At 39.8% G+C, this 24,812-nt stretch overlaps 1 protein-coding gene across 3 annotated transcripts in view; it reads right to left on the minus strand.

Moving 5' to 3' along the window:
* Positions 1 to 15,120: 15,120 nt before the first annotated feature.
* Positions 15,121 to 24,812, minus strand: part of PIK3CG (phosphatidylinositol-4,5-bisphosphate 3-kinase catalytic subunit gamma) — a 35,713-nt gene continuing 26,021 nt past the window's right edge. For 2 of the 3 annotated variants that reach the window (XM_054079598.1, XM_054079604.1), the window contains exons 9-11: positions 24,271 to 24,382; positions 22,233 to 22,390; positions 15,121 to 17,121 (exon numbers count right to left, since the gene is read on the minus strand). In XM_054079598.1, the coding sequence (XP_053935573.1) occupies positions 16,840 to 17,121; positions 22,233 to 22,390; positions 24,271 to 24,382 (552 nt within the window). In that variant the 3' untranslated portion in view covers positions 15,121 to 16,839. The remainder of the gene's footprint in view (positions 17,122 to 22,232; positions 22,391 to 24,270; positions 24,383 to 24,812) is intronic. The other variant, XM_054079614.1, reaches the window with a different exon arrangement.

Below are 24,812 nucleotides of genomic sequence, written 5' to 3' on the forward strand. Positions count from 1 at the left end.
GCAGCTGGAGTGGCAGAAAATCATGTGGGCTGGGGTTGCACTGGTCTCCTCACCTGTCCTAGGAAGCACCAGATCAGGCACATCTGCAAAACTGCCGTGTGCTCCCAGAAGTGAGATAATTCTCTGTGAGTTTCCACTATTTCTTGCCCCTCTTTCTCTTTCAACGCAGATGCAGAGAGGTCATAACATACCAGGAGGAAGGGCCGACTCCTTGCAAACCTTTCCTCCACCTATATGTCTGTATCTTGTTCCCTATCTGCTGTAGGCAGCACTGCTCCCTGCTCAGCATCATCCCAGCTGGATAGCAAGACAGGAGGAAAGGAATGAGGAGGGAGGGCAGGCCAAAACCGGCAGACAGCAATGTACTCTCTCTCCTGGGACTAAAAGGCATTACGTCCTGGCAGGGGCCATCCTGGGGAACTGCAGCTAATCATGTCCTGGGCTCTAATGTGCCGATTTGCCAAGTAAATTTGAGTTTCTCATGAACTGAGATTTTCAGTGTTTGATTGCCAAAGTAAAAGCAGTGAACTTTGGGCAGTGGAGATGCTCTCCGTGAAAGCCAACAAGTGAGGGAAGTGCATCATCACAGGCTTCTGCCTCTCCAGGTGGTCCTCCCTTTGTGAGGGGAAGCTTTGGTACAGAGCAGGGCACGCTCCTTTCTGCCATGGAAATGGCAAAACGCTCCTAAATGATGGAGGGCAGTGTGCACTCAGGACTGACTGTATTGTAGTAAAACTGATTTACATTCACAGAAAACAACAACACAGCTTTGGTTATGGCTATGTTTTACAAGCAGTAGAAACCTTTTGTGTCCTGTCAGTGTTTCAGTGCATGTAGAACCAATACAGAGCTCACTGAAGCTGCTTGTAGCGGACTGCTGTCCACTACAGAAGATGCTGGGATCAAGTCCTACTGGATTCATATTATTTTCTTCTGCGAAATGATAACTTAATTAGAGGTGAAAAAGAAAGAAGATCAGTGTTTCGTGGTCTTTCAGTTACAGAGGAAAATCACAGAATCACAGAATCAGCTGAGGCTGGTAGGCATCTCTGGGGATTGTCTAGATTGTGTGTTTCAGGTCCTGTCCACTGCCTCTTGCCCTGTCACTGGGCAGTCTGGCACCATCTCCAGGCTGAGCAGTCCTCGCTCTCTCAGCCTCTCCTTGTATGCCAGATGCTACAAGCCATTAATCAATGGTCATGGCCCTTGGTTGGACTCACTCCGCTATCCCCACGTCTCTTTTGTACTGGGAAGCCTTTGTCCTGTTGAGGTCACACTGAGTGGCAGCACAGCCATCTGGTGTACCAACCACCTTTCCCAGTTTCGATTCTTCTGCAAATACTCTGCAGGTGTGCTCTGTCCCACCACCCAGGTCATTAACATAGAGGCACATAGAGGCACCCCGGTACAAGGTGACCCCTGGCATGCATCACTAGTGAATGGCCTCCACACTTTCATTACAGGTAAGTACAGGTTTAACATCTGCCCCAGTTGCTTTAAGGAGCAGATAAAGATGTTATATCTGGAAGTGTTACATTTCTGCTTGTAAATATATGGAAATGTAAGAAGGGTTCTTCTAAATGCTTATGGAAAAGCATATTTTATTGGACACAAACTAAGTGCTAGAATTAATTTTGAAGTATCTACTACTAAAATATCTACTATCTCAAAATATCTGCTACTTAGTAGAACATCAAACATTATTTCATTTTAAACAGGTATAGGGCTTAAAATTTTAACTTTTAAAACATGTAGATACTTAAAAATTGCTCCATTGTGTAAACAAACCCTTGCTTAAAAGTACGGTGTCTTGAAAAAATAAATTAAAAGAAAATTGATGGCTTTTATTTTCTTTTAGTGTCTCAACCGTTGGCATTCCTCAGTTTAGATGTCAACATTTCTAAGCTGGAAGCTGGAAAATAAAAATAGTTACACTCTAAAAAGGGGCAGGGCTGAGGGTGAAAGGTCCTGATCTTGCAAGTTCTTGCTCAAATGGAAACTCAATAGGACTACTTGGGTGAGGAGGAATTACTCACCCAGCAGAAATTACAAAATGAGGCTGATCTCCTCTACTAAAATCATAACAATTCAAACATGGAAAAGATTATTCACTTTCTGATTAAAAAGGACAAGTTAGAGTGTACAAATCTGTGATTATTTTAAAGAAGTGACCACAGCTGAAACCCACTGGAAATCTGTTTTGAAAACAGATGAGGACCTCCTGCTGGTAGTTAGACCACAGTGATGTCTTAAAAACTGTTGGTTTTCTAGAGTTTTTATATTTAATATAGATGACCTAAAGTGATTGCAGTCCTGTTTGGAAGCCACGTATGTATTCACGTCAGTATTAGCAATATCTTGGGCTAGACAGAAAGCTTGAAAACTATTCACATAAATAAAAATCAGTGCATTTGGGGGATCATTTCATTCTGCGGCCTTAAAAATAGTTTCCTTAGCACAGTAAGATGACATTCTTGGGAAAAAAAAAAAAAAGTATTATATGGCAAAAGTATCTTTATTTCTATCATGAAGAACGGTCCTGACACAGTAGCACAGAAAAGCCATTTTTATTCCAAGCAATTCAGCTTGTACAAATGAAACCTAAAGAGCATGAACACACCACAACACCATGAAACTGATTGTCTGACTCTTGAGATAGGGGTAAGTGCCTAACAGCTATTTTCCAGACAATGAGCACTCAGCTAATAACCAGGGTACATGTCAAGAAGGTTTTAAAGGGCAATGTTACTCACAGTTTAGTGGTTATTAAAGAATATTGAAATAGACCCCAGAAGTCTATCTCTTCTTTCACTACTCTGAGTGAAGGGAGAAGTCCCCCAAATCCATACGTCTTTTTTCCTCTGTCCTTTTTCTACCTGGAGCACCACCTTCTCTGAATTTGAGCAACTCTGCCCTGATTTTCAAATTAAATTTCCTTGAAGAGGCAGTCCCCACTTCCAGGATCCAAGGACAGTCCAGTTGGTGTGATCAGACTCTGCGTGAGGACTCTGCCACACCTGGCTGGTTTCAAAGCCATTTGTAGCAAAAGGCATTTACCACAGAAGAAGGTCCATAAATCTGAATACTTCAAAATGTCACAGCCAATGAAATTGCAAGCAGTAGTTCTCAGCCTTTGAAAAAGCATCTAAACTTTCGAATTGCTGGGCCCATTGCCCTTGCTCCTTTTGTGAAGTTTCTGATTTTCCCTCTGAAAGATGATGATCCCATGAATAATTATCTAATTTCCTAACTTACTTCTTATCTGTTGTTTGCGGCAGCTACTTCCCAGCTGTGGGTTGGAAATCAAAAGAATTCTCCAGCGCAAAGCTCTTTGCTTAGAATGTCTTGATGGTTCCCTCACAGAACAGCAAATGGGCAATGTAAAAATCCGTTTTATTGTTCCAGTGCACTTGATTCTCCATCTCCTCAACCTTTTCAACTGGGAAAAAATGGTTCTTTGAACATATCTATTATAGCTCCTTACATGACAAACTCTGTGGAGTCTTTCTGTTATGTACATAGAGACCTACTTTTATCAATGCTGATTTCCTTCCTTAGTTCTGGCTGTCTCTGAACATTTTCATTGTCTTTGGAATAACAGAGTCATTACCTTCTCCAGATCTCAGTGGTTTCCTCTGTTGTTCTAGGTCATGATCTTGTAAGTAGATCTGTGCCTTTGGACCTTTGCGCCTGACCGGCTTTCGCTGTTGGATGAAAGTCCAACATTTTATTTCTCAGAAATATTCTTGTAAATAATCCATTTCCAGTATAAGACTGCAGCTCATTAGTTTTCCTGGGGGAAAGATCAGGGGTCCTGAAAAAATTGAAATGTCATGTTTTTGTGTTAGTTTAAAGTCTATTCTTGGACCTTGTTGATGACTAAACTACTAAAAACTGGACCCGTCTGTCTGAGTTTATGAGGATGTAATGCATCAGAAGAGATTCACAAATAAGTTGGGGGTTTTTTTTCCCTAGGATTAATTAATTTTCTGAGCAAAGTAAACTCATGTAGTACATTAAATAAGTCTTGCACAGTTTATTGTTTATTTGCAGGCCTGTTCTTTAAAGAAGAAGACAATTTCTTCTCAAATGCAGCTCATTTCTCTGTGACCCACTCTGACAGCTGTGACAATCTGTTTGTCACAAAGCTTAGTGCATACCGATTTATATGTTGGTAGCTGGGGGTGAAACAGTCTCGTTTGTGAGTTTAGGACTTTAAAACACGGTGTGAAGATTCACCAGATTACTCCCTGGGTTTTTTTTAAACGATTTTATTACTTTTTAACTTTGCGCTTCATTGAGTTCTCTTGCAAGAGTAACTCTTACGTGGAAGAAAAATACTGCCCTGAAATGTTCTAATGATCTTCCATGTCACAACTATGATAAGATGGCTATGGGGAATACATCGCGCTGAGACTGGTAGTGGGCTGTTTGCCATTCTGGGGTGAATTGTTTCTGGCTTGGTACCACATGCCTGATGGTGGCATGTGTCTTCTCAGGAAGGACAAATTGCTCTCCTTCATGTTTGGCAAACTCCTGCTGGCATGCTAAAGGGCCTATATTTAGCACTGGTACTGTTTAGCCAACAAGCTGGAAAAATTGTTGTGATGATGCGACTAGAGCTTTACTGAAGCTGTTTTTCAAGAGCAGAAGAATACGTGGTTGAAGTGGTCTCTGAATCTTGTTCCGATTTTCTCTGAGTACAGTACATCCTGATCCCAAGCCCAAGCCTGCAGTGTTGCAGCTTGAACTAGAGCTCATTTACTGTGATCTGGCATCAGTGAGATTCCTGTGAAGGATGGCTATTTTGATATACAGCTTGGTACTCACAAGTCTGCTCTCCGTGTTCCATCAATCCCTGTCTGCAGCTGCCTCCTTTCCTTTTACTCTAGTGGCATGTGCTGTCCACTCCCAGATGTGCTGAGAGCAGAGATCCAGAGAGCAGCAGCAATTGCTCTCATCAAATGCCTTTTTGCCTGTCGTGCAGCGGGCAAGGGGTCTATGTACCATTCCAAACGCTCCTGAGATGGAAGGCAATATGAACCCTGATGCTCACTGTGGGAATTTCATGTTCATTCTTCTTTCCCCTTGTGAAACAGCAACATCAGGAATCTCCCAAAGAAGTGGAGTGATACCATGAAGTTATTTTACCGCTCTTATTGCCACCCCAAATTGGCCCCAGGGACATCCACTGTTCAACAAGAGCATTTGAGGTTCCTTATCCCAGAAAGCCATGCCTATAGGAATGATGGTCATGGTTATCTGCTGTTCATATTCAAGTTACATTTTCAACTGGAAATTTACTCTACACTTAAGCTTTGCATATACACACTGTTAGCAAGAGTGTGAAAGACATTACCTCTTGAGGAAAAAAATAGACCAATATCCCAATATAAACACAATTTGATTTCCTTTATTTAGGCTGTGTTGAGGAAAAGAGATCCATATGGAATGAGCTAAAATAGGCTTTTCGTTAACAAAACTTTTCAAACACATGCTCTGGTCACAAGAACTCAGCTCAAGACATATGAAAAAAGGATTACAGAGGACTCTAATCTCCTCTTCCTTGCTTAAAAAAACTGTACAACAGACTATTTACTTGTGCCTTGCCACACTTTCTCATAAGCAAAGGAGTTTTGGAGGTATTTTTAAAAACACTGTCAAAATGTACCATAATTCTTCACTTGGGCATTTAAATCTTCTCTTCCATTTGAAGCAAGTGTTGCTTTTGGTTCTTATAGCCATAGACAAAACATAAAAAATCAACTGTGCTTACCTATATTGGTGTTTTCTCTTCTCTGTGTCAAGGAGGAGGTTCCTGGGACTTCTAATATTGTGTGCATTTTTCTCTTTGGCTGTTTCCGTATTGCTGGCAGCACAACTAAGAGCAAGGAGTTTCCTTTTTTTTTCTGTATGACCCTTTTGTATATATAAAAATTAGGTTATTCTGCTGATTTAATTACTGTGAGGGCAGATCTTCTTCTTAGGCTTCTTGTCACAACACTGACATTTCTTGTGGAAGTCTTAAGAGATTTGACACTTTTAATCATAATACCATTTCTATCTCATCTTCCAGTTAACAAATGTTGATTAATAACTCTTGGCATTAGAAACTACTCACAGCTTTTGCTTATTTTTGATAATTCAGTAAACTGAGGGAAGGTCTTGACAACCTTCATTTGCTTTGATTAGGAGCTGAAGGACTATTTTTGTATCTTTCTCATCTTTCTGGGCCAAGGGTAAGATAGAGAGTGGGTTGTGCATATCTAAAACATCCGTCCTATACAGATCTGTTAAATCCCTCAGACGTTTGTTGTTGAGTATTACTGGAATAAATTCACTGCAGATCCCTCACCTGGCAAACACTGCCACATCGTGACTCATGGGTATGAACATTGAGTTGTAAACCATCTCTAGTCCACTTATCTGCTAGAAAGATATTTGTTTGTATGTTCCAAAGAAGCCCTTTTACCATGAATAAGGTAGTGTTAAGAAAAGTGCAAGATACAAACCACTTGTTGGAGGGTAGACCCTCAAGAGTAAGGTAATACACAGTCCTTCTTTTACAGGAATATTTCTGTTGTTTTCCTTACAGGCTTCTTGGTCAGCATTAAGGAAAAAATGCTTTAATTTGGGCGAAAAGGTCAAGAAACTAAGTTATAGCAAGGAAGTTTCAGCCCAGCTCTCAGCTTTCAGGACCTTGCTGTTATTTGGACAAAAGCAGACTCTAGCAAGAGCTTGTCCTGTTGCCTCTCCACTGCCAGCTGCCCTTTCTTTACAGGCCTTTTTAATCAAGGAAATCACTGAGCACAGATGAATTCCTGCTGCAAAATTTTGAGACTAGTGGTAGATAGCACCTTCCTTTTATTTCTTGCACTTACTCATACTCAGTTCAACAAGTCACTGTGCATTAATGTTATGTGTCAGTAAAAGTGCCAGAAAAGCATTTTGAGGGTTGGTTTCTTGAGCACACAGCCAGGGCTCGAGTGACACCAATACAGCCCACGTGCAGGGGCTGGATTCTTCCACTGGGCTTGGTACTAACGTTAGGCTTCCTACACTCACCTGTTCTATGCCAGAAAGTCACTTTATCTAGATGCAAAGCTTTGTAAACCATAGATTTTAGGGAAAAAGTAAACAGCAAATTAACAAGAAACATCTTGATTCCAGCAATTTGTGGAGACTAAAAGGGATACATAGATGTGAAACGGTACTGAAAACTGAAGTTTCTTGCATTGTACACCTCTCCCCTCACAGCCCAGGAGCTTTGGGGGGCTCTGTCACGGCCTGAATTGCTGTATTGTTGGCTCCCACGTTGTTTGATTGAGTCTGAAAAATTACCATAGCAATCCACTGTCAGCAGGTAATGGTTTCCTCTGAGTTAAGAAAGAGAAGCTGCCGACTCCTGCTGTGCTCTGTTGGGTGCATCGGGTGTTGCCATCGAGCTCCTTTCGTTTGTTCTGGTGTTTTGAACAAACGAAACAGTCTCTAACTATTTTTTATCATTCTTGCTAGGGAAGTGCACAGCCCATCTTTCCCTGCGTGTACTGTTCCGATAGGTCTTCTGAGTATCTTTTTCAGAGCCATTTCAGGTATTTTACTCGTAGTGACCAAGTACTCTGTTTCTGCAGTCTATATTCTAGAGTCAGCTTTGTTTCTTCCTTCCAAAATGTAGCCCAAATACTTTGTCATTCTGCAAATTAACCAGATTTCCTAGATTATCCTAGGGGGCTGATTGTCCTAAAAGATTAATTGTTTCATTGATTTCATCTCATCTTCATTTCTAGTAGGCACTGGTATAATAAAGGTCTCTTTCTGAAATATTGCTTTATGAGGAGTATTGAAAGCGGTTAACTTGCTTCTCAGCAGGTCCAGTTGTTGATGCTACTAGGTAGAGTGACCACAGTTTTTGGATAGGATGCATATACAATGACATCTAGGATAATAGGCTGTGGTGGCCCCACATATTGGGGTTTTTGAGTCTTGGTCACCCTGGAGAAGCGCTGCATTTCTGCTACTACTGCACTAACTGCATTAAGATTGCTCCACTTTTCCAGTCAAATGTGTATTCGCGATGAAGTTCCTTTTTCACCTTAAGCCTACTGATAACAGCAGTCAGGAGCGTGAATACAGAGCATTAGAGCTGGGGAAAGCTTGGTCTTCAGTGCTTTGCACCTTGAAGCATAAACACAGAGCTCCTCCTGATTTCTTTTGCTGTTAGATTTCTTTTCTAGAGGGATTCACAGCCAGGAGAATTTTTAGCAATTTTTTTCCGGTGCAGGTGTTGACTGCATCTCTGCTGGTATTTTTGACACTTTATTCTTTTGCTAGCATTCAGCTGTGCATTTCCCAGCAGTAAGAAGTGAACAGTCTGTGCTGCTTTTAGATTTTGAGGTCCAAGCAACAACAACAAAAAAATGGAATTGAGGAACCGGGGGGAGGATGCTGAGCAGTGGCAGAGAACAATCATTCACATTAAGGCTTTATCTACTGGTTAGGAAAAAAAGAAACCAAAACAAATGAACAAAAAAGCAAGTTTATATTTTATAAAATATATTTATTCTCATTGAATAGTTCTGGAAATCCTATTCTTAAACACCATGAGGATAAATTTTGCGTTAAACTAAAGACCACTCTGCACAGGTGAGTTTTTTTCTCAGTATTTATGTGGGTGGCTGATGTCATAAAAATATTCCTTCACATACAGATCTCTGCAGCTCATGTAAATCTTTATTGAGAAATGTGAAGTAGTAGAAGAACACTTTATTTTCCTTGTATGTTCATTGTTCTTTTTCCCGATGTACTTTGTAGGCCTGGTATAGAAGTGGAATATGTGGCCCTGTGGGAAAGCAGCCCAACAGGGAATTAAGAGAGAGCAGGGAATGAATGGTGGTCGGCTTCTTGGAGGGATGATAGACGTTTAGAGGAGACACCATTGGAGCAGCCATAGAGAGGCGTGTATTTTTATGTGAGCATCCATAGCTGGCTTTTCCGAACAAGACGACTGTGTGTACGCAGGGGAACAGAGGAAGAGAAAGGAGTTTAAAAAGTCAATACTCCACAAATATACTTGATGAGTTAGTGGTTTTTTTCAACTCCAGTTTGGGGTAAGGGTCTTATGTTTCAGCCACCTTGAAGAGAGTTAGTTCCTTTCTTCTCATGCTAACAACATTGGGAAAACATTCCTCTCACTCTTTTTTTTTTTTAAATCCTAGTGCTATAAGTTGTGTGTCTAGATGGCTTGTGGAAAGACAGAACTCCAGAGGATGGGCTAAACTAAAAATGCTTTTATATAAGGATAAATAAGGATTTTTAAGCACATACTACTTTCTGAAGAGCTCGTGTTATAATAGCATTTCGAGAAGAAAGTAGGGGAAGAATATGAAAAGGAGAATAGTGGGAATAAATGACACTTCAGGGAAAAGTCTTCTGAGAGGTGCATTCCTCAAATCCCCGAGAGGGACACTTAACTCACATTGAGTTGAGGAACTACAGTTGCGTACAGCAGTGCATGAATCCCATGAAAAGGTCCTTTTAGTAATGCACCTTATCTGCTGAGGTCTAAACTCTGCTTGTGCTGCTGGCTGTACCCTAGGACCTCTCAAGAGGGGTGAGAGGTGATGTTCCCTCCTCAGATGGAGGGTCAGGGGCCTGCCTCTCTTTTTTCAGAAAAGCTGAGGAATGTGAGCAGAATCTGTCATCAAGTGGCTTTGGTCTGACCTTCAGTGCAACACACTTACCCTCTCCTCAAAGCTCCAGAGCACACTGCTCATCATGGCACTTAAACCCTGACTTCAACACCATTTCCACCAGGGATGCTGCCACTGGGTCCCTCTTGGTCTGGGAAAGATGCAGTTGCACCCAATTCCCCACAAAACTGGTGTCAGGGTCCACGGGACATTCAAGTCTCTGATCTTGTTAAAAGCCACTCTTTGCCTTCACTTTGGTGCCATTACAATGCCAGATTCTTAGATATGGACCTCTGCAAAGTGAATGTTTAGCTAATTAGAACGCAAGGTCTACAGTGGCAAGAAGAATAACTGTCTAACTTTACATGAGGCATCACCTGGAATCAAAAGGTCCCTGCCTAGAATTTTTTTGTTTGAGACTCATGGAATGATAGAATAATAGAATCATAGAATGTTCTGAGTTGGAAGCGACTCACAAGGATCATCAATTCCAACTCCTTTCCCTGCACAGGACAACTCCAACATTCACACCATGTCTCTGAGGGCATTGTCCAAATGCTTATTCAATATTGACAGGCTTGGCACCATGACTGCTTCCCTGGGGAACCTGTTCCAGTGCTCCACCACCCTCTGGGTGAAGAACGTTTTCCTAATATCCAACCTAAATCTCCCCTGGCACATCTTCCTGCCATTCCCTCGGGTCCTCCCATTTTTGACCAGAGAGAAGAGATCAGCTCCTGCTTCTCCTCCTCCCCTTGTGAGGAAGCAGTAAACTGTGATGAGATCTCCACTCAGTCTCCTCTTCTCCAGGCTGAACAGACCAAGTGCCTTCAGCCACTCCTCATACAGCTTCCCTCTAGGCTCTCCACCAACTTTGTGGCTGTCCTCTGGATACTCTCCAGTAGCTTGAAATCCTTTTTATACTGTGGTGCTCGGAACTGCACACAGTACTAAAGGTGAGGCAACAATAGCAGAGTAGAGCAGGACAATCACTTACCTTGACTGGCTAGCAACGCCGTGCTTGATGCACCCAGGACACTGTTGGCCTTAGCTGCCAGGACACACTCTTGGCTGATGTTCAACTTGCTGTTCACCAGAACCCACAGATCCCTTTCCGCAGGGCTGCTCTCCAGCCTCTCGCTCCCCAGTCTGTATGTATATCCAGGGTTGCTGTGTCCCACGTGCAAAACCCAGCACTTGCCCTTGTTAAACTTCATGTGCTTATTGATTGCCCAGCTCTTCAACCTCTCTGGATCCCTCAGCAGATCCTCTTTGTCCTGAAGAGTGCCGACAGCTCCCTCCAATTATGTGTCATCCACAAACTTAATAATCAAACTTTTGAGTCCTGCATCCAGGTAATTTATAAAGATATTTAAGAGTACTGGCCCTAAGATGGATCTCTGTGGAACCCCGCTAGTGACGGCTCACCAGCCCGAAATAACCTCATTCACTATGTCCCTTTGAGCCCAGCCCATCCGCCAACTGTTCACCCACTGCATTACGTGTTTATCCAGCTGCATGCTGGACATTTTGTTTAGGAGGATAATGTGAGAATCAGTATCAAAGGCTTTAATGAAATACAGAAAGAGTGTGTCAACTGGCTTCCCTTGGTCAACTAGGTGGGACTCCTTTTAAATTACTGAGATCTCTGGGTACTTTTCTTTCCAAGCAGGCAGAATTACCATTTTATAAGGTTTGGAAAATACATCATATTCCATGGGAAAACAGCAGGTTTGTAAAACAGAGATGCTGCCACGATCTTAATCAAAATGAAGGATAACTTTGACTGGAGGGAGAGCGTTTCCTGAGGAGACCTGTTTATCTCACAGATCTTTTTTGTGCAGAGACATTTGACAACTGAGCAGAGGAGCTGCCATCCTGCATCACAGCCAGAGCCTGTCCAGGCCACTATCTTGTCCCTGACCAAGGTTGGCTCCAAACGCTTCAGAGTAAAATGCATTTCCATCGTGATGGGAAATAACTCTCCCATGTGAGGAGTTTAATGCCAATCCCAGACACTTGCTGGTTTGAGGCGGAAACACCAGACAAACTATTTCTTTGGGTTTTTTCTTTATTTTTTTTTTTTTTTATTTTAAATCACAGGTAATTCACAGTAAATATTCTGAGCAAAATTCAACTTTGGCCATATCATATTTTGAATTGTTAATGAACTGTTTATCATGGAACTGTATGACTTCTTGGATTATTAAACAGTCACAGCTCTCATAGCCTTTTACAGGATAATTAGTCTTGATTTGGTACAAAGTCTGAGCTGTAGTTTTAAAACTGGTTTGTACTACAATCCATTATAATTTCTATTTTGTTTCTCTTCCTCTTTTCAGGGATATTGCCTGGTTATTTATTATTACATTATATTCGACCTTTCTTTGTGTATCAGCTACTCAATGCTTATCTTTTCAAGTGATGCCGCTGTCTACAGATTATTATTTTCCATTTGTTTCTTCATGCATTTAATAAATGAACTGGTGGTCAGCTCTGACTATAGGCGGTAGAGCTCCGAGACTGTGACCAGGAATTGCAAACTGTGACTCCTAACATCAGAACATCAGAGAGATCGCACCGAAGCGTGGGATGTGCTCATACTTACGAGATACAGCACTTCTGCCATTCGCAGGTCTCTTTTGTTAGCTAAAATTAACTGGTGCTGTGCTACTGCTGTTTCCAAAGTGACAGCCTCTTCTTTTGCATCCCCAGGAGATCACCTGGGAAGCAGTACATCTTTTTATTAACGCTGCCCACTTGCCTTCCCCAGCCCGTGAAGGGCTCTTGCTGTGCCAAGTGCTGCCATGCACACTCTGAAATGACAAAAAAAAACCATTTAGGAAGGAGTTTTTCCTGTCAAGTGCCCACTTGCTCATTATCAACAGGCAGGACACCAGCCTCCCTCCTGCTTGAGACGCACTGATGCTCAAAAAGCCAGGAAAAGCCATGTGCTTCAAACTGTCTCCCCGTATCACACTCGAACCAGTGACCAATGCCTCTTTTCTCTATGATGTAACGATGTATGAACCTCACATGGTTATAATTGTGTAGTTTTGTATATTCAATTAGCCCTTACTATTAACGGTGTAAATGCAGACAAACTGCTTTCTCTTCTCCAGCATGAATCTAATTCTCTGCAAACATACCACAAAGTTTTAAAAAAATTAGTACTTTTTCTAGCCAATTCTGCCTCTGAATGCAGTGTTGTGAGCATGGCAGGAACCTCTTCCCGCAGATGTCTGTCCAGCAGAACAGGGGATTTCAGGACTGCTGTTTTCAACATATATTGTGTAATTATCATTTAGAAGATTCATGAAAGTGCATCGGTGTTTTTCAGATACTTCAGTGTTACTGGGATACCCAAAGGGCCCAACAGACCCCGCAGAAGGCTTGGTATTCCAGATTTTAATGCTAATCATTTCTTATTTTCAAGACTAATTTACACAAACTGAATTAGTCAGCAGCACAGAGTTTGTAATGTACACACTCCTGGGAACTACTCACGAGGATTTGCAGAACGCTGCAAGAAGACAGCAAAAACAGTTTAGAATGAAAAATACCCTAAAAGAATTAGAATTTCCATTGATGTTTTTCCTCAAGTCAGTTGTTCATATGTCTATTTCTGCATTATTGGTCACATTTTAGAGGAAATTCTGCTAAATATGTGTTAAATAAGGCTAAATATTCCAGTAATGATAGATTAAATACCTCTAACAAGTTCACCCAGTCTACTCAAGTGTTCAAGGCTGGGCTGGATGGGGCCTTGGGCAGCCTGATCTAGTGGGAGGGGTCCCTGCCCATGGCAGGGGGGTTGGAATCAGATGATCTTTAAGGTCCCTTCCAACTCAAACCATTCTATAATTCTGTGATTCAATTAATATCTAAATACAGTCACACTGTAGATGTTAGCTCCCTTCCAACTTCTCTTCCTGTCTTGGAATATAATTAGGCTGGAGCCTTGGGGACACACTCATTACTAGCAGCGTCTGAGGCACTGACTCCAAGAATAGATTTAAATTTCCACTGTCAGGTGCAATAGTAATGTAAATTTAGAATACCAGAAAAATGTAATACATCTTAAAGAAAAAAGTAGCCCTTGAAGATAATTTTCAAAAAATAATCTTAAGGGGAACAGGAGACAAGGATAATTGAGACCTACTCAGAAAATTCAGTAGTTTTCTCTTTCTGCGTGCTGTGTTAAAGCCTGTGAAAAATGTGGTAGGTGACTAATTCACTCTTCATGGTTTATAACCCTTATAAACCAGCTATTCTGGAGTGCTGGTGTTTATGCACTGGAAGACAACAGGCTCAAATTCAGGCAATTGTGACTCAACTCCTTGCTTTGACAGCTGCTTCTGTGCTAAGGCTCCAGTTCTGAGGCCTGCGATGTGTGGCCATCACCGCAGAAAGCGACCGCTGCATTCTGCACTGGGACAGACACAGGTACTTACGCCCCCCACCTCACCTGAATAGCAGTTGTGCGCTGCCTGGGAGCTGCATTGCTTCAAACCTCATCTCTGCATTGCTCTCCTTCCACGTCACGGCTTGCCAGAAAACAACATCAGTTGTTGGAGGTTCCCAGAGGCAGACAAAAGCCAACAGATAATCAGCCATATGAATGAATGTGCAGCTATTTATAAATAGAGTGCTGGTAGGCTGCCCAACAGCTTGTTCTGTAGGTAAAAAGGAGATTTGGCAGCTACTTTTGATCACCCCCAGGAGTCAGGCTGACAAACGCCCAACACACAACACAAAGTGGGCGTTCAAAGGAAGACACAAGGCAGTGCAGCACTGCCTGAACAGCCCAACCAGAGGCTTCACGGGCAACGAAACCAATGAAGTCTGCTGATTAGCTCAGCACGGAGGCGTTTCAGATGCCTGTAACAAACATTGTATACAGTTCAATACAGCACATTGTAAACTACTGACAAAAATCAGCCTAAGTTCAGTGTGGGACTGAACAGCTTCCCTCTGGGTGCAGGTCTCTCAGAGACCTTTTTTCTGCATATAGGAGCTGCTTCAGGAGTGCCAATTCCCTTGAAATTGTTATTAGCATTTATTTATCCACACTGGATTGAAGCTTAGCAGTAGATTTACTTATTTTGTTAAAAGCATGAACTTGCTAAAAGCTTCAGATTTTTCTTTACAGAACAAGCCAGGAATGAATGAAGTGCTCTCAGAAAGAGAGCATTTTACAGTTACAATAACTGCAATTCTAATACGAGATGCTGTTAAAATTTAAGAAAGCTGACATGGTACAGAATTATTAATATGTAACTAAACTGGTTCCTCTGAGTGCGACACTGAATATGATTTCTTACTGAGATTACATAGTCTTTAAGTAGCTGGGTAAAAAATATGTACATGTGTTTTGGGCAAAAGTGCATATTATTAATGAATGATAATCAAGTCAATAGAACATGTCCATTTATTTCAGATCCTCAAAATACAAATCTAAAAATATCATTTAAAAGACAATATTCACCATTTAGTACATATTTTATATTTTATTACTGCCTTAAGCCTTTCTTGCACAGAATAATGTAAGAGAATAATAAAATACTCTACATTTTAACACATTAGATCTCCTTAACTAGAGTCTACCATATATATAAAAAATACTGTTGTGCACAGTAACCAATTAAACATCTACATTTAGAATAATTGGCTACATCTCATAACAGAGGCATTAATTACAGTACATTTATTAAAGATCCTTCAAGAATACACTCAGTAGTATGGCTGGCAGCAGTAGTTAAAATGTTAAGGGTTCTGTGAAATGATTGAAGCAAATGACAACAGAATTTAAAAATTCAGTTAATCATTCAAAGGCAATGTAAAACCCATGTAAAGCCACGACGAAAGAAGAAATTACACAGGCACAAGTGCAAACAAGCAACATTGTAAGCCATGTTCTCTCTTTGGTAAAAATCACTTAGCAGAAAATATACAATAATAATTCAAGTCAAAGACTAATTCATGCTATATATTTTATCCTTTCCTACCATAGGCAGACTTGATAATTTGCAGACATCCTACAATAGAGAAGTTCAAATTCTACTAAACGCTGCCCATTTTTTCCTCTTTTAAGTTTAAATACTGAAACTAAAGATAAGGATTTTTTTCTTCCATAAATAGCTTTCCAGTAGTAAAGGCTCTTAAGGAATTTAAAAATAAATAGCAAAATATACACAATTTCAAAGGCTACATTTAATTCCTTCCAGGTATAATCTGAAAATATATCTCCAAAGAATAAATAACTTTGGGTTTCTCAAATATTTGGTAAAAATATCAGTTACTCTTACATAAGGAGTTTTCTCTGAGGAATAGGGAAGTACCATTGCTTTTTTTACAAGCCTTTACTGTACAGGTAGAATTTTAGTAACTTTACAGTAAGAATATAATCTGTGATATAATATGGACTTTCCCCATTAAAAGTACAGTAAAAAAGACTTTCAAAATTAACCCTTTAGATTGTCAGGTTCAAACCTGAGGAACTTACAGGTAACTATTAATTTCTCCTGGCAGGGCGGCCAAGCTTGGTTGTGTGTGTCAGGAGGCTACAACAGCAGTAAGGAAATTTCTTCTGGCAGTTGAGTCAATGTGTTTTCTACTGACAACATATTAAAAACCCAAAAAGGACGAAGTCTTAAGGAAGGGACAAAAGGCTGTGGGTGAAGAACACTTGACTGTAAGCCATCCTGAGAAATAAGTGAATTGCCTACAAAGATTTCAACATAACCGTAGATTTTCAAGAGATTCTTCTGCTTTTTAAGGGCTTGACTCTCATGAACAATTAAGGTAATGTCGTAGGGGATTTCTACTTGAATTTGAAGGTTATCATCTTACTCAAGCTCCTCCTTCATATTTATCTGAAATTATTACTAAGGAAAAAAAAATGCAGGCCACACCAGCAAAGCACCCAGTTAAAAGAATCCAGCAGCCTGAAGTTTTATTAGACGTTAAAAAACCCCCTTAACTGCAGGAAGGTCTTCTGGAGGGGCAGAGCAAAAGTCCTTGCCTTTTCAGATCCATAAGCTGCCAGCAAAGTAAAGGCAATTTTGACTGCTCATTTATTCAGAATGCATAAATAACATGCAAATTCACTAACCTCCTATTCACACCCACAGTTAACTTACATAAAATGTTAAGCAGAATGCTTTTCTACTCCTTGTTTGATTCCAAGCACAAGATGTAAAAACCAGTTAAATTGCACAGTCCAGCCCTTATCTCTGCAAACCTCTATCTGATCAAGAAAATGCTTTTTGGCATCTTCTTCGTTTTTCCCTACTGTCAGCGCATCCCGGATATATTCAATATCCTCTTTGCTGGTTAACTGGGGCATTCCAGTCATTAACATCATGGAGAACAGGATGATCAGAAGGTTTGTGTGATGTCGAAGAGCTAAATAAGCCTTCACGCATACGTCCTACAAGAAAGAAAAATGGTTTGTTAATTGATGAGGTGAACTGATTGGGAAGGTGTAGGAATTTCACAGGACTCATTAACCAATGCTACTCAATCACTCCAGTACATCGGAGAGAGGAGACCCAAGAGAGCTTTTCACCTGAGCAGAACCACGAAACAGACTTCTGTGTCCATTGCTTGGTATTACTTCATTCATCACCACACCTTGGGGCAACAAGTACTGTTTTGGTGTACAAACTGAAGGCTCTTTTTAATCACATTCTATCAATTACTAAAGCATAAAACCTTAGCTTTGTCAAAATTTCAAATTAATTTCCCTGCCATATAATCTCTTTCTGCGACTGTTAAAAGAGACAGAAATAATTCACTTTCTTCCTTGCCAAACAGTATGTTCCCATTTAAAGATCCTGGCTGGCAGGTGATACTGAACAAAGCAGCACCTCCAGGGGACTGTTCTTCATTTTATATATATGTCTATCAACACTGCAGAGCTGACAGCTTATTTAATGGAGAAGATTTTTCAGGCTTGGCATTGAGAGATTTTTCTAAGTGTCAGCTCTAGTTTTCAGGCACACTGCCTTGCTATAGGACTTTAGGTTTATGTGCTGTCATACTGGGTTCCACAGATCTTTTTTCATAGCTTTTTCAGTTTCATATATAAGTAATCTGTGTTTTACCTTCAGAAGAACGAAGTTTCTGCAGCTTGGAAAACCATGCGATGCTTTTTAAAAGAATAAGTGTTAAGTTTCAGTGTTATGTGACTACTACATAAACTGAAATTATTATTTCTTCCATTAAATTTAGTATTCATTTACTTTTAGAAACAGCATCTTGAGGAAAACAATGTAATGCAGAAATCAATCATATATTAGAAAGTTAAATTTGGCCTATGCTGCAGGAAAGTAAAAAGATGAAAAATATTTCCAAGAAGGTTGTGGCTATTAAAACCAAAGCTGAAGCAATGCTAATTTTTACCCAATTAAATATTCAATTTAACCTTTCCACAAATGTACTTGAGTTTATTAAAGAATTCTTAAGAAATCCAAATATATTCATGTAAAGTTCCATCAAATCTCATCAGCCCTCTACAACACTTTATTTTTGACAAGGTGTATGTTTTTTAATTCCTTAGATACAAGTAATTTCAACATCTATCACTATTCACATCAGCAACACCAGGACAACCAACCAGAGACGAAGATATGGAGGAAGGAACGTGCTATGTTGAATATCTGTCTGTAGGGTTTCTTTTTGCCCTTTGCCTGGGCTCTCAAATCTTTCGCTCTGTTTCCAAATAAATTCTATCCTGAAATAAGATCATACTCATGATATCTAATGTTAATTTAGCTCTAGCAAAGCAGAAGATAAATAACTATGGTCAAAGCACCATTTACAACAGAAAAGACTATAGTCTTATCACAAGGATTAGTTTCTGTCGGTGACACTAGGATAAAAAATAAATAAAAAAATATTCTACTTATGTATTATTAACTTCAAACAGGGAACTCTTGTCACAAGAGTTAGTGTGTGTTTTGTTCCTCTTGAAAGAGATGAAAGCTCTTTACAGTTACATCAAAGAAGGTTTTACAATTCTCTGTGGATGATGCATCTCACTACTGAAGTTGTCTGAGACAGAAAAACAACTACACAGTCAAGAACCTGGCACCACTGCATCTCAAAGCAGTCCTTCCAGGTATTCAAAAGATCTAAAAAGATCTGTTACAGTTATTCATTCAGAACTGAATTCAGTTTTGAATTAATATCTTCCAAGGAAACTAATTTTTACACTTCTGAGAGAGGCAGAGAGAACCAAAAATAACAGATACATATGTGTCAAGGATATGTACATGTTTACCATGGGATTAACAGGAAAGACACTAACTATTCTAAAGCCACAGGCAAAATGAAAGGAGCTGAGGAGAAACAAAAATCCCATTGTCCAAGAGACAATAAAGAACAGTTATTTTGAGAACTTGAAACTGTCCTAAGTATTAGTAATGTAAAGGTTAAGCATTTTCATAATATAAAGTGCCCAAGTTCTGCTATATTGGCCATGCCTTCCCTGTACAATACACTACAAACAAGTATTTTTTAATGATGAATTCCCTTGTTTTTTCTGTGGCTTTTGTTTGACAATCAAATACACAAGATTTTGTAAACAAATGGTAGAGAAGAATTTGATTAACATCAAAACCACAGACCTCTGTATTATCAAGTCCGCAGAGTAACGAAAAAATAATGAATTAAATTAAATATAATGAATAAAACTGCATCAAAACTTACTGCAAAAACTAGCAAAGGCAATTTTAGGCAAACTAGTAACAGGTAGATGGACAAAGCTCAGAAGGCTATGAAGATGTATAAGGAGGCTCTCAAGGGTTTCTACAAGTCAGAAGTGAAAAGGTAGACAGGAGTACATAGGAGTAAGAGAGTTTCCTGGGTTTTGGCCGTGGGCTGGAAAGGAAATGCCACCACATAGGACACTTATAGCAAAAGAAACCTGGACACTACTAAGGCAGCTGAAAAATTCATACATGGAACAGAAAAACACCTGTCTTCTCAGATTAAGTCATGCATAAATACATTTGTGCAATTAGGACCAAAAGCCACCAAATACTGCTTCCTACTAAGCATCTCTGTGATGTCATTGATAAGTTCTGGCCTGTAATTTGCATCAAACCATCATAAGGAATGCAAACAAAAAGAGAAGCAAAATTTCAGTTAAGACCTAACAGAAAGGAGCTTTACTGCCAGTTCCAGAAAAGTTGCCAGGCCACTGACAGCTTTATAAGTTCAATAATAATGAACTGTGCTCTGCTGCAGTGAGCCTCGGTCAAAATTATTTGTCTTATTAATCTCTTCTGACATAGTCAATATGAGCTATGGCTAACACATCCGTATGGACAGTATCCAACTGGCGACAGAGCAATACCATTCTTTAAAAAAGTAGATATTTTAAGGTATTTTAAAATATTTTTAATACCAAAACTTGTAAAAAACCAAAGTATTCCTCTAAAGTACAACTCACTTTAATGTAGTTGAAATACAAATGAATGAGAGATGTTCTTAAAAATTAATGAAGGATAAATGCTGACACTTTTCCATTAAGACGCAAATGTGAGTCAGCTGGTATGCTGAATGAATTCCTCAGTATTAGGAAACATGATGAAACCAGATAGTTAAAAAGTGAAGCTATAAGTTTGTTTATTTTTGTACTCTAACCATACAATTAAAACATCTATTTTTTTACAGCAAAATGTGTGATGCAGATCTTGCTCTTGTTACTGTTTTACTTGTAAAGATGTATTTTATTTGTCTTTGAGACAGAAAAGCCTTAAAAAGTATTACCAGAATAGCAGTTTATAAACACCTAATGCACCAGAACTGTACATGAACTTACATTTTTATCGGTCAGTAGTACTGTTGTCTGTGTGTAAATCATCCCACTTAAAATGGCCACACATCACAGTCACAGTTCACAAAGGTAAAGCACATCGATCACCTTTCATCTGGCCAATAACACTAGCGGAAATGACACTGTCACTACCATGGCATTCCTAAACCACCTGCATTAGTGGGATAGTAGCCATGTTTACTAATACGTACCAGAGTGGCAGAATGTGTATTCAGTAAACTCCAGGACTATACGACGAAAGCACAGCTTACTGCACAGGTGTAAGGCCAAAACCACCTCTTGTTGCTTTTGGTATTTGGGCTGCTGAAGTAAAGGTCAGATGTTCTCTAAAAAGCTGGATGAACCTTATATACAAACGCAACATTACCTTGCTGCAGACACTAGCAGCTTGCTAGTCTGCAATTTTTCATTAGCACACTAATTTTTGCTTCCAGAGCAGAGGTTTTGTATGAATTAACATACCCTAGAGTGGTGTTTCAGCCGCACACTTGCACATGGCTTACAGCAGCAGCAATCGCGTCCCTCCTGCATGTAGCACAGCTCACAGGCGTCTCTGAGAGCACGACTCAGCATTCCCCTCCCATAGCAAAGTACACCCTGCTCTTAAATCCTTCAAGCTAGATGCTCCCTTCAAAACACTTGCACTGTAATAAAGCTAGTCCTTCTGCAAAACTAAGACTCGAAAATCACATCTGGTTCTTTAGTTATTTTCAGAAGTCTAGGCTGAAGGACGACATTTGCCTCGCTATGTGCTGTACCACGTGTAAGTTCAAAGGGAAATGTCCATCATCCAACAGTGAGAGCCTTAATTAGGCACTCAGGTTAGAAACCCAAACTCCTTACTAGGATGGAGAGACTGCTTCACCCAAAGGGAATCCAGAACATCTAAGTTAGGCTTTTGCTTTGACTCGCACGTTGGAGGAGACTTTTTCTTTTGATATTAGAGGGAACCTGCTTTCTTCATCAGGTATTTATATATTTAAAGTCCGTAAATATGAGCACAGGAATAACAACCCAGATATTCATTTACTTCTGCTCAGCCATTTCATTAAACACACTAAACAGCATTTTGCCTTGCTCCCTCCTTGCCCAGGTCCTACAAAGGCTTGAAATATCACAACTGTTTCAGAGGGGCTGCATTTCAAATAGAAGCTGCAACAGAACAGACTTGAAACACCATTCTTTTCTTTCAGTGTGTTAAGTCCATCCACTTCACATAACCAGAATCTGACATAGCTTACGGTCACTGCAGATTTCTATTCAGCTGGAGTACTCTGAGCCCCAGCACACGAGGGCAGAATCAGGAGGGAATAACACTGGCAAAGCCAGCCAGGAATTCCTTGCACCTGCTCGCAATACACTGAAGGCTCTGCTTAGTGCTATGAGTTTCCCCCTAATAACACAAATAATAAAGCCCTCCACAAAGTATTTTCAATCAAGACAAAAAACAAAGAACTGCCTATCTAGTCCACTGCTAACCGAAGGTTTTCAATGTGGCTTCTTGTTTGAATTCCAGTTTTCATAATCTTACAGATAATTTTTGCACTTAGTTGAGCCTAAAATATCCCAGAATTGTAGCACGAGTCAGAAAATTTTATTAACATAGCCTAGACTGTTGAAAACTAAGGCATAAATGTTTATTTCTGAGGGCAAAAAACATTGCTTGATTGATTTGCAGCTAGATATTCATTCTTTACCTGAAATTTATGGAAATGGAGACTTGTCTTCTTCCCGGAAGTGCCCATAACAAACAGAAAATCTGGAGTTAGCACAAAAGGAACTCTTTCCTTATTAATGCCAAGGAAGCTTTTATAATTCCCAAGGATATGGCCAAAATCTATATGGAAAAGGTTACCTTTATAAAGAAGAAGTCACAGTTAGTCTCAAACACAATAAACTGACAAGAACACTTGTATTCACAGTAATTCCAAAATCTCTTTTTGGGGTGTGTATGATCACTCTTTTGTTCAGCAGAAAAGACTATTTTCTCTTTCTCTTTTTTAAAAATCTATAATTCTGTCCTCTTGGCAAAATTAGTTTTTATTTATCTTTGGCAGTTGTTAGAACCCTGGCAGAACTGCTGTATTTTCTAAATACACACTCACAGCTTTACAGCAATCAACCAAGGAAAGCTTGTGCCTCAGATCCTGAACGACCAGCTCCCTGCACATCGCTACATGGAAAAGTCTTATGGATTATACTTCAATTACCCACGGGATTCTGGCACTATCCAGCTCCTTAACTAGTGTCATTCACTAGAACATGCTCACAGACCTGTATTACTAACTTTTAAACCACCCAGTACTGTACAGAATAAGCCTACATTGTCACTCTTTGGGTAACTAAGATTCTGGTAGGTTATCAGTTCCCAGAAAAGTGATGAAAAACTCCCTTTTTAAGGATTGCTACACCTACAGGACTAGAATATGCTACTGCTTTTCAGATTATTTTATTACTTCCACTGGCAGAGAAGACTTAAGGGTAAAAAGAGTATGGTTACTTAAAAACATCGATTTGTAACAGTGATATACACATAAAAAAGAGATAAAACATCAAATTATATAAGATGATACTTAACAGTGATCCGTAGGTGGAATATCCTTATATGTTGCAGCATATCAGCCAGTTCCCAAATCCTCTCAACCTACCAAATCTGACACACTACAGACCTCACAGCTGGCACCGTTCTGGCTTCTGTTGTCAAGACAGCTCCCATTGAAGATTCTAAGGCAAATCTGGCTCCTGACCACAACAAAATAACCTTTCCCTTCCTCTGCCAATTTTCTGCCAACAGGCACTAACATTGAATTATCTTACACATAATGTTGAAATTAAAGCATTTCTTTGTCCTCTTTTCCTCCAGCATTTCTGGTAAATTTTTTTACTGTAGTCTTCAATTAGCTCATTTCTTCCTTCAGGGTACTTCTCTCTAGCCTTCAACTGGTAAAACTTATAATTAATATTAAATATACAGCCTTCTAACTAAGCCCAAAAGTATTTTCTGTCTCTTAGCATTATGTAAAGACTAATTATGAACCAAGAGGATCACAACACTGGAACTGAATGTCTAAGACTGAATAAAACTCCTCCATACGTACTGCTCATTATAGGGTTCTTTCTGCAGCTTCCACAGGTAAGTAAAATTAGGAATGAACCAATGTGCAGCTACAGAAACGATTCCCAAAGTTTGTAACAAAAAAAAATATGGTTCTTTCGGGAGGATTGTAACCATCCCAGAGACTCCAGTAGAAAATCCAATACATTCCATGTACCCTTATTTTCTAGGATTTTCTACAAAGGTATAAAAAGCAATTATGTTCCTCAGAAGTGAAAGTAGTCCAGTAATATCTGAATTCTGACACAGATACTGTTGCACCAAACACCCTCAGAACGACAGTGACCCTTCAGACAGGTGAACAGATGTCTGCTTTTAAAGATTTCTTTTGTCTTCTAGATCTTAATCTAGAAACTAAAAAAAAAATAGTTTTACATTCCTCATTACTCAGTTTGTCACAAACTCATCCTTAGAAAAGAATGGCATTATTAATGAAAAATATCTAGAGCCTATACGAAGGCCAAGAGGGGTGACAACACATTTCGATGCCACAAGAGGACTTGAACTCACAAGCAATGCTGACAGATCTGGATTCATTGTTAAATCCATCATTTATTAAATTGAAAGATAAATCTAGTGAAGTACAGACACTTGTGTGAAAGCCTTAAAAAATAACTCACCTGTTTCTGTAATCATAATGTTGTCGTTGTGCCTGTCTCCTATTCCAAGTACAAAGGTTGCCACGCAGTATCCAGCACAAGAATAAACAAATCTTTCCACAGCTGCCTGAAACTAAAAATAAATCTTGAAGATGTTAAATCTTTCAGTGCTAGAAACTAAATATCAGAGTCACATCCCTTTCTATTGACACGCATCTATCAGTAGTTAGACAAATTGCCTTACAAAATACAGCTTTGTGTAGCGGAGATTAAGATCACAGCCCTGCACTGCCCTCACTATTCTGTGTGAGCAGGCTCCATCCCTTCACGCAGATAAAATAAGCATATAGCTGTCCACACTTTGAGAAAAAAAGCTGGCAGCAAGCCCTAGTAGGTCAGTGGACATACCTACCTGTGCAAAGGAGTTGTGAGTACCCAAACATGTATTTAAATACTCTAAAACCACACTGCCTTTCAGTGGTCTTCGGTGTCCTTTCAATCTGCTCCTCATTTATCACTTCAAAACACTACAGACAAAAGAGTCACTTCTAAAGCATCTTTTT

This window comes from Cuculus canorus, chromosome 1 (genome assembly GCF_017976375.1).
Source record: "Cuculus canorus isolate bCucCan1 chromosome 1, bCucCan1.pri, whole genome shotgun sequence".
Taxonomy (NCBI): Eukaryota; Metazoa; Chordata; class Aves; order Cuculiformes; family Cuculidae; genus Cuculus; species Cuculus canorus.